Source organism: Gymnoscopelus microlampas, assembly GCF_963454915.1.
Source record: "Gymnoscopelus microlampas genome assembly, chromosome: 22".
NCBI classification, from domain to species: Eukaryota; Metazoa; Chordata; class Actinopteri; order Myctophiformes; family Myctophidae; genus Gymnoscopelus; species Gymnoscopelus microlampas.
Window position 1 is genome coordinate 36,299,615 of NC_139959.1, and position 14,455 is coordinate 36,314,069.

Sequence of the window (14,455 nt, forward strand, 5' to 3'; positions counted from 1 at the left end):
CAAAAGTGATTAATGTATGTTTTATTATATAATCATTTATATCTGCAAAGTAACTAGTAACTAAAGTTTTCAAATAATTGCAGTGGAGTAAAAGTACACTATTTGCCTCAGAGTAAAAGTAAAAGTATTGAAAATTGGAAATACTCCAGTAAAGTAAATGTATTGAAAATTGGAAACACTCCAGTAAAGTAAAAGTATTAGCATACTCAAAATTGTAATTAGTACAGTACTTGACTAAAATGTAAACCAGAAAAACAGCCTTATGTAGGCCTATGTCCTTATTTTGCATTGCCTGTCTAATTGAGTATTGTAGGGGTGGGGGATTGTGTCTGTGTGTTGTGCTGTGTACATCGATATATAATAATTAGTTATAATTGGTTTGTGAATTACTATAATGTGTACCTCTATTTGTTCAATTATAATTGTATAATAAACAGACAAAAAAAAGAACCGATTCCCTTTGATCTGCTGCAAGAACATTATGGCAACATGTGCTTCAGCGCTGAATATCTAGTGTTACATAACCAGGGCTCTCACCATTATGACAGTTTACATGACCACTAATTGTCACAGAAATATAATTATGATTAACGATTTAATTGTGTTTTTGTCGTTGAAGACTGGAACATAATTATGAATACAAATTACATTTCTGTTTGGCTTTTGTTGGCTTTGAAGTTGCACAGAGCAGATATGACAAATAACATACATTTACAAAGAAATGACACATTTAACCCATTAAGACCGGGAACGCATCCGTGTCATTGTAGATTTCTTTGGCTATTAAAAAATAGCAGATCTACAAGCTCATAGCGCGGCACCGAGTGCCGCGCTATGAGCTTGTGAGCTTTTGAAAAATCGTGAAAAAAAACATTTAACTGTTAGGATTTAGATTATAATTGTTTTAGTTGGCCTCAGGCCTTAATGGGTTAATAACTATATATATATACACTTTAAAAAAAACATGAAAGGGATAGTTCACCCAAAAAAAATACTTTTTGTCTCCGCCAGGCCGAAAGGCATGGCGAGAGAGTATGTTTTACCCCCTGTCCGTCCGTCCGTCCGTGTGTCCGTCCGTCATTCGATCTGTCTGTGTACAGCTAATCTCCGGCACCGTTGGCTTGCTCGCAGCCAAACTGTGCACACACAGTCCCTGGATACCAGAGCAGAACCTCTGCCCCAAATTTTTCACAGGGGCCTGTTATAGCGCCACCAGGAGGCCGATTTGTGCAAAACACATTTTTTGACAGTACTCCTACAGATTTTCTCCAAAACTCCTGCAAATCGGTACACAGTATCTCTATAGTCATTAACCGAAACGGGTCTTTCAGATTTCTCATATTCCATCCTGATTGGCTAAAAATGTCTTCCAAAGTTTGCAGGAGTGCTCCGTTTTGAACAAAATACCTCAAATCATGAACACAGCATGCAATTTCCGTGAAATTTTGCACACACATTCCCATTAGGCCGAGGAAGAACTAACATTTGAAAATTTTCAAATCAGCCTCATGGTGGCGCTATAACAGGCCGATTCGTGTTTTTACCTATAATTGCACCGATCTGTGTAAAACTTTGTATGCACACTCCCTATAGGTCAAGGAAAAACCTTTGCCCTGCATTTTTCACATCTGCGTTTTATAGCGCCACCAGGAGGCCGACTTATGTAAAACACATTACTTTATACTACTCCTTCCAATTTTATCCAAATTTCACGCAAATCGGTACACATGATCTCTATAGTCATGTGATCACGACAGATGTGTTTGATTTTTCATATTCCATACTGATTGGCTAAGATTGACATTGGCTTGTTTTGAACAAAATTCCGCAAATCATGAACGCACCGTCCAATTGTGCTCAAACTTTGCACGCACATTCACACTATGTTGAGGAACAAATGCCACCCTTTTAACATTGGCCTGTTATAGCGCCACCAACAGGTCTAATTTAGCGAAACACATGTTTTTAATAAAATGCCTCAAATCATGAATGCAGTCAGTGTCCGATTGTCGTGCAAGGCCTAAGAAGAAATGGCACCCTTTTCACGTTGGCCTATTATAGCGCCACCAGGAGGCCACAATAGCCTACCTGACCTGGCGGAGACCTGTGCTCCGAGGAGCACTTTTTCTAGTTTTCTATGGATTAGTCACCCCATGGAGACTTGAATTCATGGATATTTTTTAGTTTTTGTCGCATTCCTAAACCAATAATTTGATGACCAGCGGACCGGTAGGCAGTGGTTCCGGTAGGAGACACAAAGGAGACTCTTTGTGTCTCCTACCAAAACCTCTGCCGGTCATCAAATTATTGTCTTATTGCAAAATATATTGCGATCATCTCAAATAATTGCGATTAGGCGATTGATTATGTAATAACTGTGACAGGCCTATGCATAACATTGACTTATTTCTGACCTCACCTCAGTGTATACTGTATAATCACAGCTAGTTTTGGCAAGATCGCAGGATATAATTGGCAGACCTGGCAAACACTGTACACAATACATTAATTTCCCCAAAGCAATGTAGATGCCAGGGAATACACCATAACAAGGACCATTATAATTAATACACGGTGCTTCAAACCTCCTTCCTTCCCTCGCCCAATTTGGTCTCAACCACATCAGCATGGTTAACTCATTAAGACCGGGAACGCATCTGTGTCATTTTAGGATGTCTTTGGCTATTCAAAAATAGCAGATATACAAGTTCAAGCTTGTATCTGTTTTTTTGGAAATATTTTGCAAATCCTTGAATATATGATGTTTTAACTCCGATTTTTAACTCCCGTGCTTCCGGGGGTCCCTGGAACAACATATTTTGAGATGGGGGACTCTGTGCCGCGCTATGAGCTTGTAGATCTGCTATTTTTGAATAGCCAAAGAAATCTTAAAATGACACAGACGTGTTCCCGGATTGAAAGGGCAAAAGGGGGGATATGGCTTTTGCTCTGAAACTATCGTCGACGCGGGTCCCATTCAGGAATCCCCTGCACTGCTGTGATGATGCCATGTTTTTAACAGCCGGTGGGGACATTCCCCAGGCCGCATAAAGAGCCTGCCATATTTGTTCTAACAACCTAGGGGGTCGTGGTGGGTGGAGATATAGACGCAGTAAGCATTATTTTGAATGAGTGTAGAGGGAGCACTTGGAGAATAAGAGGAGGGGGGGGCAAAGCTGTCAGAGATGAGAGCCACAAAGTGCCACATCCTCATATTTTTCAGTGAAAGGGGATACACTTGTGGAATGCCCTATACCAACTGTAGTAAAATGAAAATAAAAATCGCAAAATATTAACCCATTCAAATCCAGGAAGGCATCCTTGTCATTTTAAGACTCTTTGGCTATTCAAAAATAGGAGGTGCCGCGCTATGAGCTTGTTGATTAGTAGTTTTTTGTATTGTCCCTGTCAAATAAACATACCAAAAGAAGAGAGCTCCACTCTGCGTGCGTCTGCACTCACAAAGGGCAGTGATGGTGGACAAAATACTCAACCTCAGTACCTGCTGCAATATTGTTTTCACAATGCATGTACAGAGCCTTGTAACTCTATTTTAATACTCTTTGCAACACAAAGCCTATAGAAACACCTATAGAAAACTTTAAAGCGTAGAAAAGCAGTTGAATCAACAATAACCCAGGGCTGGACTCTGGGACATTCTGACCGGCCAACTCCTGATATGGAAGAGAAAGTGGAGCTGCACCTACAACTTTATTTGTCATCCCTTGTGTTCATCACATTTCATTTCAGCATCATTTCACTCATTAACAGAGTTAACAACAGGCTCCTATCTAGATAAGATACCTCTATTGATCCCATGGGGGAAATTAAGGCGCCAGAGACAGCACAGCAGTAAACGTGACAGATACAGGCCATAGAAAAGGAGGGGGGGGGGGGGGGGGGGGGGGTACAAGGAGAGACAAGGTGAGGAGGAGGGAGAACAAAAGAGACACACCACGCTGTGATTGAGATAACAGAAGGACATGGACAACCTTTTGAACCGAGGCCTGGTCAACATGTAATAGTAACACAGGGACAGACAAGAGCTAACGTATCGGTTTCAGGTCCCATTGGCAACGAGATGCGGCGATAGTCCGGCGGCAAAATAAACCATGTACGCCGCTCCCTCTCGGGGCTTAAGTAACGACAACACCATGTCATGCTGTCCTGCTGTGGTTCCAACTGCCCCGTGTATGTGTGTGTGTGCGTGCGAGGTGGCTGGACGTGTTTCGATATGCAAGACAACATATCCATCTATCTGTCATTCTATCAATCCATCCAACCATTACACTATACCACTTCCATGAGAATCCACATGAGCAGCACAGCCTTCAGGGTACCTGTTGTACGAGGCTGAACCTACAGTCATTCCGTCAGGTTCATGAGTCACTTGCCTTCACAGTTCACACACACAGGAACCTTAAATCTCTGCTGGATTGGAATCCTATAACATATAGCACACGCTCACACTAAAGGTCCCCAAAGTAAAGACTGAACTGGGGAAAACAGCCTTTTGTTTTAGTGCCCCAACCACGTGGAATGACCTACAGCTTAAATTTAAACTAACTGTGTAGGTCATAACATACGGTCAATTTAAATCTTTGATTGCAGACCTACCCACAAGTGTCTGCAACTGCTTTTGAGTTTGTGTTGTGTCACACGATAAGGGAAAGTTTCTGTTTTTGTTTTGTTTCTGTTTTGTTTTGTTTTATCATTGATATGAATAATGATGTGAAAATTAAACTGTACTGTGATGTATCTCGACGACACTGTGAATGAGGGCAACCTCAATGTCCTTTGAGTATAAATAAAGGTTTGAAATGAAATGAAATGACTTGTTCCGAGCAATAAGCTAATTGATTGAAACCTTCATCACCATAGGCAGCCATGTGTACTTTTTATGTTTTACTACAGTCGAGAGAGGCTGCTCAGCCTGTGGTGCGTGTGCAAAGGCTCGAAAAGTCCCATAGCGTTAAGGAGAAGTCCTTCTAACTATGAGCTAGTCTAGAATCTAGATCATCGTTGGTCTTCTGACTCACGCCTTCATTTATATACACACGTCGATACGACCGTTATGCAACAGACTATATAATTAGGCTTTAGTGCAGCGTCGGCACACTTGGCCAAAGCCTTGATTGATCTGAACCTTAATCACAGAGTGAGTCATTTTGTCTCATTTGTGGAACACTTTTATATTCAGACTGTGTGCATGCATGTAGAGGCCAGTGTTGCCAGATCTTGCAAGAGAAATAAGCAAGCAACCAGGTCTATGAAAACAAGCCCAAAAGAAGCGACTATATAGGCCACATGAGCACGTTAAACCTACTGTATATATCCATCGACTATTTATAAATAGCCGACAAGCTCGCGTCGCAACGCGTTGCGAGCTGGTAGATCTGCTATTTCAAGCAAATCTTGAAAAAAATAAACATTTTAACACCACAAATCTGGTCCCTGCATGGCACAATTCTTTTTTAGACTGGGGGGGGGGTGTCTGTGTACAAATACATACAGTATTAATGTGGGGGTCCTTCACATGAAAATGTTTGAGAACCACTGGTTTAGGAAACAAGCCAAATCAGCAACATTTTACGAACAAGCTAAAAAAAACGCAACCCACAACTACCAATAATTTACAAGCAACTTTAGAAGAAAAAAAAAGCCTAAAGTCACTTATAATAAGCAGACATGGCAACTCTGATTTAGAGGCCAGTGTCATTGTTGGAGGATATGTTGAACCTGCAATCTTTTTGTCACTCAATGGAACATTTTTAACCACTAGACCGCCCTACTGATTTAATCAGAGTTGTCCATGAAGTATTCATCATTGAAGACAAGAAAGAAAAAAATGTTTTGCTTAGTTTAACCCATTAAGACCGGGAAAGCATCTGTGTAATTTTAGATGTTAACCACTTTAACCATTATCTTATAGTTTGGCTATTCAAAAATAACAAATATACAAGCTATGAGCTGGTAGATCTGCTATTGTTTGTAAAGAATCTTGAAAATGTGTGCAATTCTTTGAATATATATATATTTAAAGCAAACATTTGTAACTCAAATCTTTGCTTCTGGGGATTCTACAAATGTCTTCTAAATCCTAACAGGGTTTTTTTTCTCAAACTTTTTTAATGTCAAGGACCCCCAAAATTATATGTATTTTGCCGCCGACCCCATCTCAAAATATTTTGTTCCAAGGACCCCACAGAAGCAAAGATTTGAGTTACAAATCTTAACTTTAAAAAAATATATATTCAAAGTTTTGCACACATTTTCACGATTTTTCAAAAATAGCAGATGTACAAGCTCATAGTGCGGCACTCGGTGCCGCGCTATGAGCTTGTAAATCTGCTATTTTTGAATAGCCTAAAGAAATTTAAAAAATGACACAAATATCGTTCCCGGTCTTAATGTTTTAATGCATGCAGTTGTTGGTTCACAGCCAGAACTTCATAATAGAATTGATTGCCATATATTGTCCTTGACGGCAAAGTGCCGGCACTCTGGCCAAAGCAGCCTGATTGATATTCTCTCCCCTCGCGTTGGAACTTCCAGTAATTTCAGGGTGATATACGCTCCTTTCTAAAAAACATCGGAGGCACTCAGAGGAGTGATGCAAGAGTCTAATAATAAATAAACAGTTCCTCCATTCATATGAAAGCAACTGACTTGTAGCGTAATAATAATAAAGAAATACCGATGCTTCCATTGATACAGTGGTGATACTCTATGAATATCATAAAGGGTGGCTGTTTGAGAGATAGAGGCATGCTGATGCAAGAGAGCAGTGGTGGAAACTCAAATGTTTTACTTAAGTAAAAGTATCAATACTGCAATGTCGAAATACTCTGTTACAAGTAAAAGTCCGGAATAAAAAATGTACTTGAGTAAAAGTATTGGCATCAAAATGTACTTAAAGTACCAAAAGTAGAAAGTACTCATTATGCAGAATGTCTCATTACAAGTTTTCACATTTATAAACATCTTTTGAAAATAGCCGACATTGTGAGCTTGTAGATCGGATATTTTCAAATGGCCGAAATGTATATAGGGCTGAAGTGACTAATGTAGGTTTTGTAATAATAATCCAAATCTACAAAGTAGCTAAAGTTTTCAAATAATTGTAGTGGAGTAAAAAGTACAATATTTGCCTCTGAGATGTAGTGGAAGTAGAAGTAAAAGTACTACATTGTAGCCCAGGTGCCCGGACCGCTAGTATAGCGGTCCGGGCACCTATAGGCTACCGTCTCCCTGCTCTTCTATTGAGACATTTAGATTGTGCAAAAGGTCATGTCTCACCTGGACACATGATCTGACACAAAATTTTAACCTGACGGTCAAGATTCAATTTATCCCCTGAGCAAGCAGGCAGGCTCTATTAGCTCAATGGTAAAAAAAAAAAAACATGCAGCACTTGCGCAGGAAACCGCGGGTTCAAATCCGGTTCAGAAGAGGAAAGTTACAGATTTTAGTATTTTTTTTTCTTTCTGTCAACAGTCTGGATCCTACAGTCTGTTTCATGTTCTCCAGCTGCCCAGTGAATCATCCATCCATAGCATCTGCCTCCGTGTGAGCGTTGGGCTGCCTGGCCCTGCATGGCATGGCATGGCATGCTTGGCTGGCCCAGCCAGCAGCTTGTGAAGGAGGCAGGATGTGACGCTTGGCTGGCCTGGGAGCCTGATGTGAGGATAGTGGATCCACCACTGCATTTCCTTCTAAAATTCAATTGTTATACAGAATATATAGTGCTTTGCTGAAAACACAGCAGCTCAAAAAGCAGAGTGTCCTATTCAATAAGAGGATCCTATAGATCAGGGGTCTTCAACACGGGGTCCGGGACTCCTAGGGGGTCCTCAGAGCTACTATAGGGGGTCCGCCAAATCTTTGTGTGATAGATTTTTTTTTTACATTAACCACTTGAACCCTAGAATTCCTTTTCTGAGGGGAACATTAGCCGAAAATAGCAGATCTACAAGCTCTCAACGCCTCACGCTGCAAGGCGTTGTAGGCTTGTAGATCGGCTATTTTTGGCAAAGAGGCTATAGGTGTAGAGGGGAAAAAAGGAGCAGACTAAGTAAAAAAAAAAAACTTTAATCTGAAACACAATTTTATACAATATAGAGTAGGGGCTCCCTGCTTCATCTTTCTCTCAGCTAGGGGGTCCTTGGCCTGAAAAAAAAAACAGTATCTATAGACCCCTGCTATAGATACTGGGTTACTCTCAACATCCCTCTCCCCATTACAGTCTGAATAGATGTAGAGGATGAATATACTGGATCTAATGTGTATTGTATGCATGGATTCAAGCAAAAATTTAATCTCACGACTGAAAATGTTTGAATGACCAAGTCCTAATGTGCGGCGCCGGTTCGAGTCCCGATCCCGACAGCCTTTGCTGCATGTCACTCCCCATCTCTCTCTCCCTATTTCCTGTCAGCCTGCTGTCCTGTCAATAATAATAATAAAGGCAAAAAAATACATCTTAAAAGTACTTATGTGCGATTTGTGAAACAGTGTGAAAGGAGCCCTCCCCACACTAGCGCTGATTCTTAAACAATTCATACAATATGTAAAATTATGAGTAATAATGAGGTGAACAAATCACAGATTGAGGCTTCATTTAACCTTTGCTTTTGTACGAGACATCCGAGACCACTAAGATTTTATGGAAGATGTATCTGAACATATTGCTAGTGCAGACCACTTCAAATGCTCTAATCTTAAAATAATGAGCGAAGATAGCCATCTACAAGCTCTCAATGCGTCGCAGACACATGAGAGCTTGTAGATCGGCTATTTTCGCTGTGCAACACTCTTCCATGTGTATGTCTCGTTCTGTCGTCTTGCACTGAATGACTGTCTGTATGTTGTTATATTAAATTACCAGCACCTGTCCCTACGCTACATCTAGGGAATATGCCCGTTAATTCCACTTTGAATAATCATTTCAGATAACACTGATGGCAAGTAAATCATCCTCTACTTATTACACATCCTCTTATTCCAGACCAAACATGGACTTAATGGGATAGACTGGAGTTATTTATTATATTCAAATGGCCCCAAAGGGACCCATTACACAACACCTTTCTTTTTTCTTTTTCTTTTTTACTGCTGAAGAAAGTACTTGGGGTTGGAGGGGGGTTGGGAAAGCAGTAAAACAAGATGAATCCCTCTTTGGAAATAAAGGGCTTCCCCCGAATGCGACAAAACGGGCCCAGCATGGCAATGCAGTCCTGTTTTCTATTCCTAGATCTGTCTGTCTGTCTGTCTGTCTAATCTAACGCTCATATATCTGTCTATAATATACTTGTATATATGTATACTTGAAAACTTGTATGTCCAAAACTGTTACTTTAAAAAAAAATCACACCCTGTGTGAAGAGGGTGGTGCCTTTGATGAGCCCCGTATTGACCCCCGTATTGATGTTGTCATCAATGTTTGTTTATTGGACATACATACATACATACATACATACATACATACATACATACATACATACATACATACATACATACATACATACATACATACATACATACATACATACATACATACATACATACATACATACATACATACATACATACATACATACATACATACATACATACATACATACATACATACATACATACATACATACATACATACGGACACACGGACAAAGCCAGATATAGGGGTGGTTGGCACCACCCAAAAAACAATAACCTGGGTTCCAATGGATCCAATATAGTTATGTTTTTTGTCACAAGCTCAATACTTTTCATCGGTTAAATATTTATTTCACGACCCTGTCACACATATTTATGTCAGTTGTCCTATAAATAAGCATGATACTGTTATTCTCTGTAAGCACACCGGGGAAAGCATTCAGAGATCATTATTTTTCAAAACCCAACTAATAATGTAAATAAGTAACAATTTATGTACTGATGTAGCTGCCTAAAGCAGTGGCTCTCAAAGTGGGGTCCGGGGACCCCCAGGGGTCCTTGGGGAGGTTCCAGGGGGTCCCCAGCAAAAGTAGTTAACATAGCGTCACAATCTTTTTAACCACTTTAACCATTAATACGTTGGCTATTCAAAAACAGCAGATATAGCAAATACATCTGCTAATTTTGAAAATATATCTATAAATATGTTTTAACATACACCTTCCCTGCTGGGGGTCCCTGGCACAAAACATTTTCAGATGGGGGTCCACGGCCAAATACATATCAATTTGGGAGTCCTTGACTTCAGACGTATGGCCTAAAGTACATACAAATGCAGGTGCCCACACACGGACACACACCCACACACACACACACACACACACACACACACACACACACACACACACACACACACACACACACACACACACACACACACACACACACACACACACACACACACACACACACACACACACAGTACAGTACACATGTGTCACATTCGCAGTGGTGTAAAGTAACTAAGTACATGTACTCAAGTACTGTACTTAAGTACACTTTTGATCAATTTTTACATTACTGGAGTATTATCAAATTTCTGTACTTTTACTTGTACTCCACTACATCACAGAGGCAAATATTGCACTTTTACTCCACTACAATTATTTGAAAACTTTAGTTACTAGTTACTTTGCAGATATAAATTATTACATTATAAAACATACATTAACCTTTTTAGCCCTATTTTAAATATAGGCTATTTGAAAATAGGCGATCTACAAGCTACTTTTGGTACTATAAGTACATTTTGTTACCAATACTTTTGTACTTTTACTCAAGTAAATGTTTAATTTGGGACTTTTACTTGTATCAGAGTAATTTTATATTGCAGTATTGATACTTTTACTTAAGTAAATAATGTGAGCACTTTTTCCACCACTGCACACACACACACACACACACACACACACACACACACACACACACACACACACACACACACACACACACACACACACACACACACACACACACACACACAGTACAGTACAGTACACAAGTGTCACGTTCGCACGCAAACGCTAACACACTGGAAGCGTCTCAGCCGGCACACCATGGACTGTCTATGGAGAGAGGTGGAAGTGCTCAGACAAAGAGTCTGATCAATTATTCAGGCCGGATCACTGCAATCCATTACATCACATGTATTATGAAGCAGTCTGGTCCACAGCAGCCTCCTCACCATCTATCATTCTTATAACCCATTACGCCCGGGAACGCAGCTGTGTCATTTTTAGATACTAAATCATATCTTATACTTTGGCTATTCAAAAATAGCAGATATAAAAGCGCGTAGCACGGCACCGAGTGCCGCGCTACGTGCTTGTAGATCTGCTATTTTTGAGGGGGAAAAAGTGTGAAAATGTGTGCAACTCTTTAAAAATACAGTATATATTTTTTAACGAATTCATATTTTTAACTCAAATCTTTGCTCCTTGGGGCGAAGGGGTCCCTGGAACAAAACATTTTGAGAATGGGGTGGGGGGGGGGTCCGCAGTTAAATACATATCATTTTGGGGGTCCTTGACATGAAAAAGTTTTGTTCCAGGGACCCCCAGAAGCAAAGATTTGAGTTAAAAAATGTTGTTTCCAAAAAGGCACATATTCAAAGATGTACACAAATTTTCACGATATAGAAAAAAAATAGCTGATCTACAAGCTCATAGCGCGGCACTCGGTGCCGTGCTATGAGCTTGTATATCTGCTATTTTTTTAATAGCCAAAGTATAAAATAATGGTTGTACTGTAGGCTATAGCTAAAAATCTTAAAATGACACAGATGCGTTCCGGGTCTTTATGGTTTAATGACTGGACTAAAAACAGGAGGTTCGAAGTACCAGGACCTCTGGCCAAGAAGGCAAGCTGTTGGCAAGCTGCTAGTGGCTGGAGGTCACACTACAGCCACAGAGGTCACACTACAACCACAGGAAAGGTGAACAGTGAATGACCGTTGTGCTACCGTGTGCCAAGAGGAAATAAATTCATGTATAATTAGTATTACACTGCATCGTGTGAAGAGGATCATTTGCAAACGTACTGTAAGCGTCCGTCATTTGAAATAATGTGATACTTACTCTGAGAAAGTTATAGGTAACAGAAAAGCCCAAATAAATCCTATGGCTAATGGGAGGGTGGGCGGACCGAGGCCACGTCACTCGGGCATAACCATAAACAAACCCAATACGCACATATTAATGACATCAGGGATCTCCATTTATCTGCATAAAAAGGGACACGGTCTGACAGATACGGATAAGATGCAAATAGGTGCGGTTAAATAATAGTGTTCCCTAAAAGAAGAACTGGCACTAATCGTGATCACAGCACGTTAGCCACAAATGTGCAGCCTTAGAAATATCATGTGTCAAGACATCTCCATATATGGGCACAAAAGGGACACAGACAGACGGGTACAACGGGTACAAAGCCCCCGACACCGTGACACAGACATATTGGTCGGATCGGCGGTGCGACTTAGGTGTGAGGGTCGCGTAGAGGCCCAAACCTCTAGTATTAAAAAAAAAAAAGCTATAGTATGATAGTGGAATAGTAACACTAAGCTCTTTTGGAAAAGGTGTCTCATACTTTTCCTCATAATGTATTTGTGGAATTTTAGGACAAAACATGTCACACTGAAAGAACAGGTCTATACGTGATGAATAATACGTTGAATTTACAGACAAAAATCACGATTCACCTCTCCACCGAAAAGAGAAAATCTGCAAAAGTCAAACAGTGAGATGCCATTGCACTCCATATCTATCCATCATTGTGATGCACTGACTCAGCGCTTCTCCTGTCCACTGCTTTAGGCCTGTGACTTGAAGGTGTGTAGGTTACAGCAGTGGTTCTCAAAAGTGTGGTCCAGGGACTCTCGGGATTCCTTTAGGAGGTTCTAACTCTGACAGTGTACAAATGGAGCCAAATGGACCCGTTAGGGTCATTTGTACACTGTCAGAGTTAAGGGGAGACCTTGAAATGTTGAAGTTTGAGAACCACTGGGTTACAGTACAGCTTTGTGGTATAGGACAGGGAACTTCAACAGGGGATCCGGGACCCCTAGGGGTCCTCAAGAGTTACTACAGGGGCGCCGTCAAATGTTCGGCAAAGACTTAGAGGGGGAAAAAGTGCAGACCAAGTACAGAGCCAAAGGTCAAGTTTACTAAGTATTGAGGGTTTAAGTGGATAAATGTCTGAACATACACATTAACAAAAAAAACAATAACACTTGATGATAGTGCTGTCGAACAAGTCTATGAATCTATCTATGAGAAAGTTTAACCTGCTACATAATATGTAGTGGGGGGGGGTCCCTGCTTCATGTCTCTGTCATGCTAAGGGGTCCCTCCTTGACCTGAAAAACCTTGAGAACCCCTGGTATATCAGTGGATCAATGGCCCAGCAGTCTGGTCTGTATAGTTATTATTCAGCGATATAAACTCACCTCCATGGTGGTTAAGTTGCATCGATGGGTTCCAGCGAACCAGCCGTCGGCAGAGCACTGGTCGATATCCACGCTCTGCAGATTGATGTCCACACGCACCACGCCCCTGCAGGAGAGAGAGATAGAGGACAAATCTTAAAGATCTAGTGGGGGGAAAAAAATCAGAGGTATCAGGTTTTTTATACCTATCCTCGCTTTTGGAACCAAAGGTTACTGGACATTCAACACGTTCACAAACACACATTAGATATACCAGTCCACGTAAGAGCAGTGATCAAGGAAAGACTGCTTTCATGTATTATGCTCCACACAAATGGAACACACTTCAGGACTCTCTGAAAGTGGTGCGAAATGGTCTCAATAGAGACATTCAGGGTGCTTCTTGAGGACACACTACATAGTGACTGCACCTGTTTCATGTAACACTGTGTTTATTTGCATCTGTGACATTGTAATATGATTCAAATGTTTGTTATTGTTTCTCATTATGTATGTGTTGTATATGTTGTTATCAGGGCGTCCTTGAAAAAGAGAGCTTGCTCTCAATGGGCTTCCCTGAATAAATAAAGGAAAAAGAAAGAAAAGAAAGAAAGAAATCAAATGGGCATACCTAACAATAGATGCCAAAACTTGTCCATAAAAAGTCCATAAAAAGCCAATATTAATTACTTCCTGTAAACGAAAACATGCTGCGTGATGACATGGATCAATTTTCATGAATATAAATGAATCTTGCTTGATTCCCATAGCTGCATGTTCCTCCCAACAGCTGATTTTAATAACAGAGCTATTCCGTTTTGAATCGCATTCAAGATGACATCCAGACGGTTTATTACTCATTTTAAACTTAATCTTTACATTACAATATATATATCTGAAAACATAAGTTAGAAATAAGCCAAGTAGTAGCAAATATGTTTAGCTGACCATCTCTCTCTCACTTGTAAACAAACACTAGGCTAGCCTTGTTGCAGTGATTGGCTGCAGTGATTGAGATTCAAAAGTCCCATAGCC

At 40.4% G+C, this 14,455-nt stretch overlaps 1 protein-coding gene across 1 annotated transcript in view; it reads right to left on the bottom strand.

The window, feature by feature from the left end:
* Positions 1-14,455, bottom strand: part of gpr158a (G protein-coupled receptor 158a) — a gene marked incomplete at both ends in the record, with an annotated part of 115,300 nt that overhangs the window by 74,044 nt on the left and 26,801 nt on the right. Inside the window, one exon of the mRNA XM_084048182.1 lies at positions 13,442-13,547. Coding sequence (XP_083904308.1) covers positions 13,442-13,547 — 106 coding nt within the window. The remainder of the gene's footprint in view (positions 1-13,441; positions 13,548-14,455) is intronic.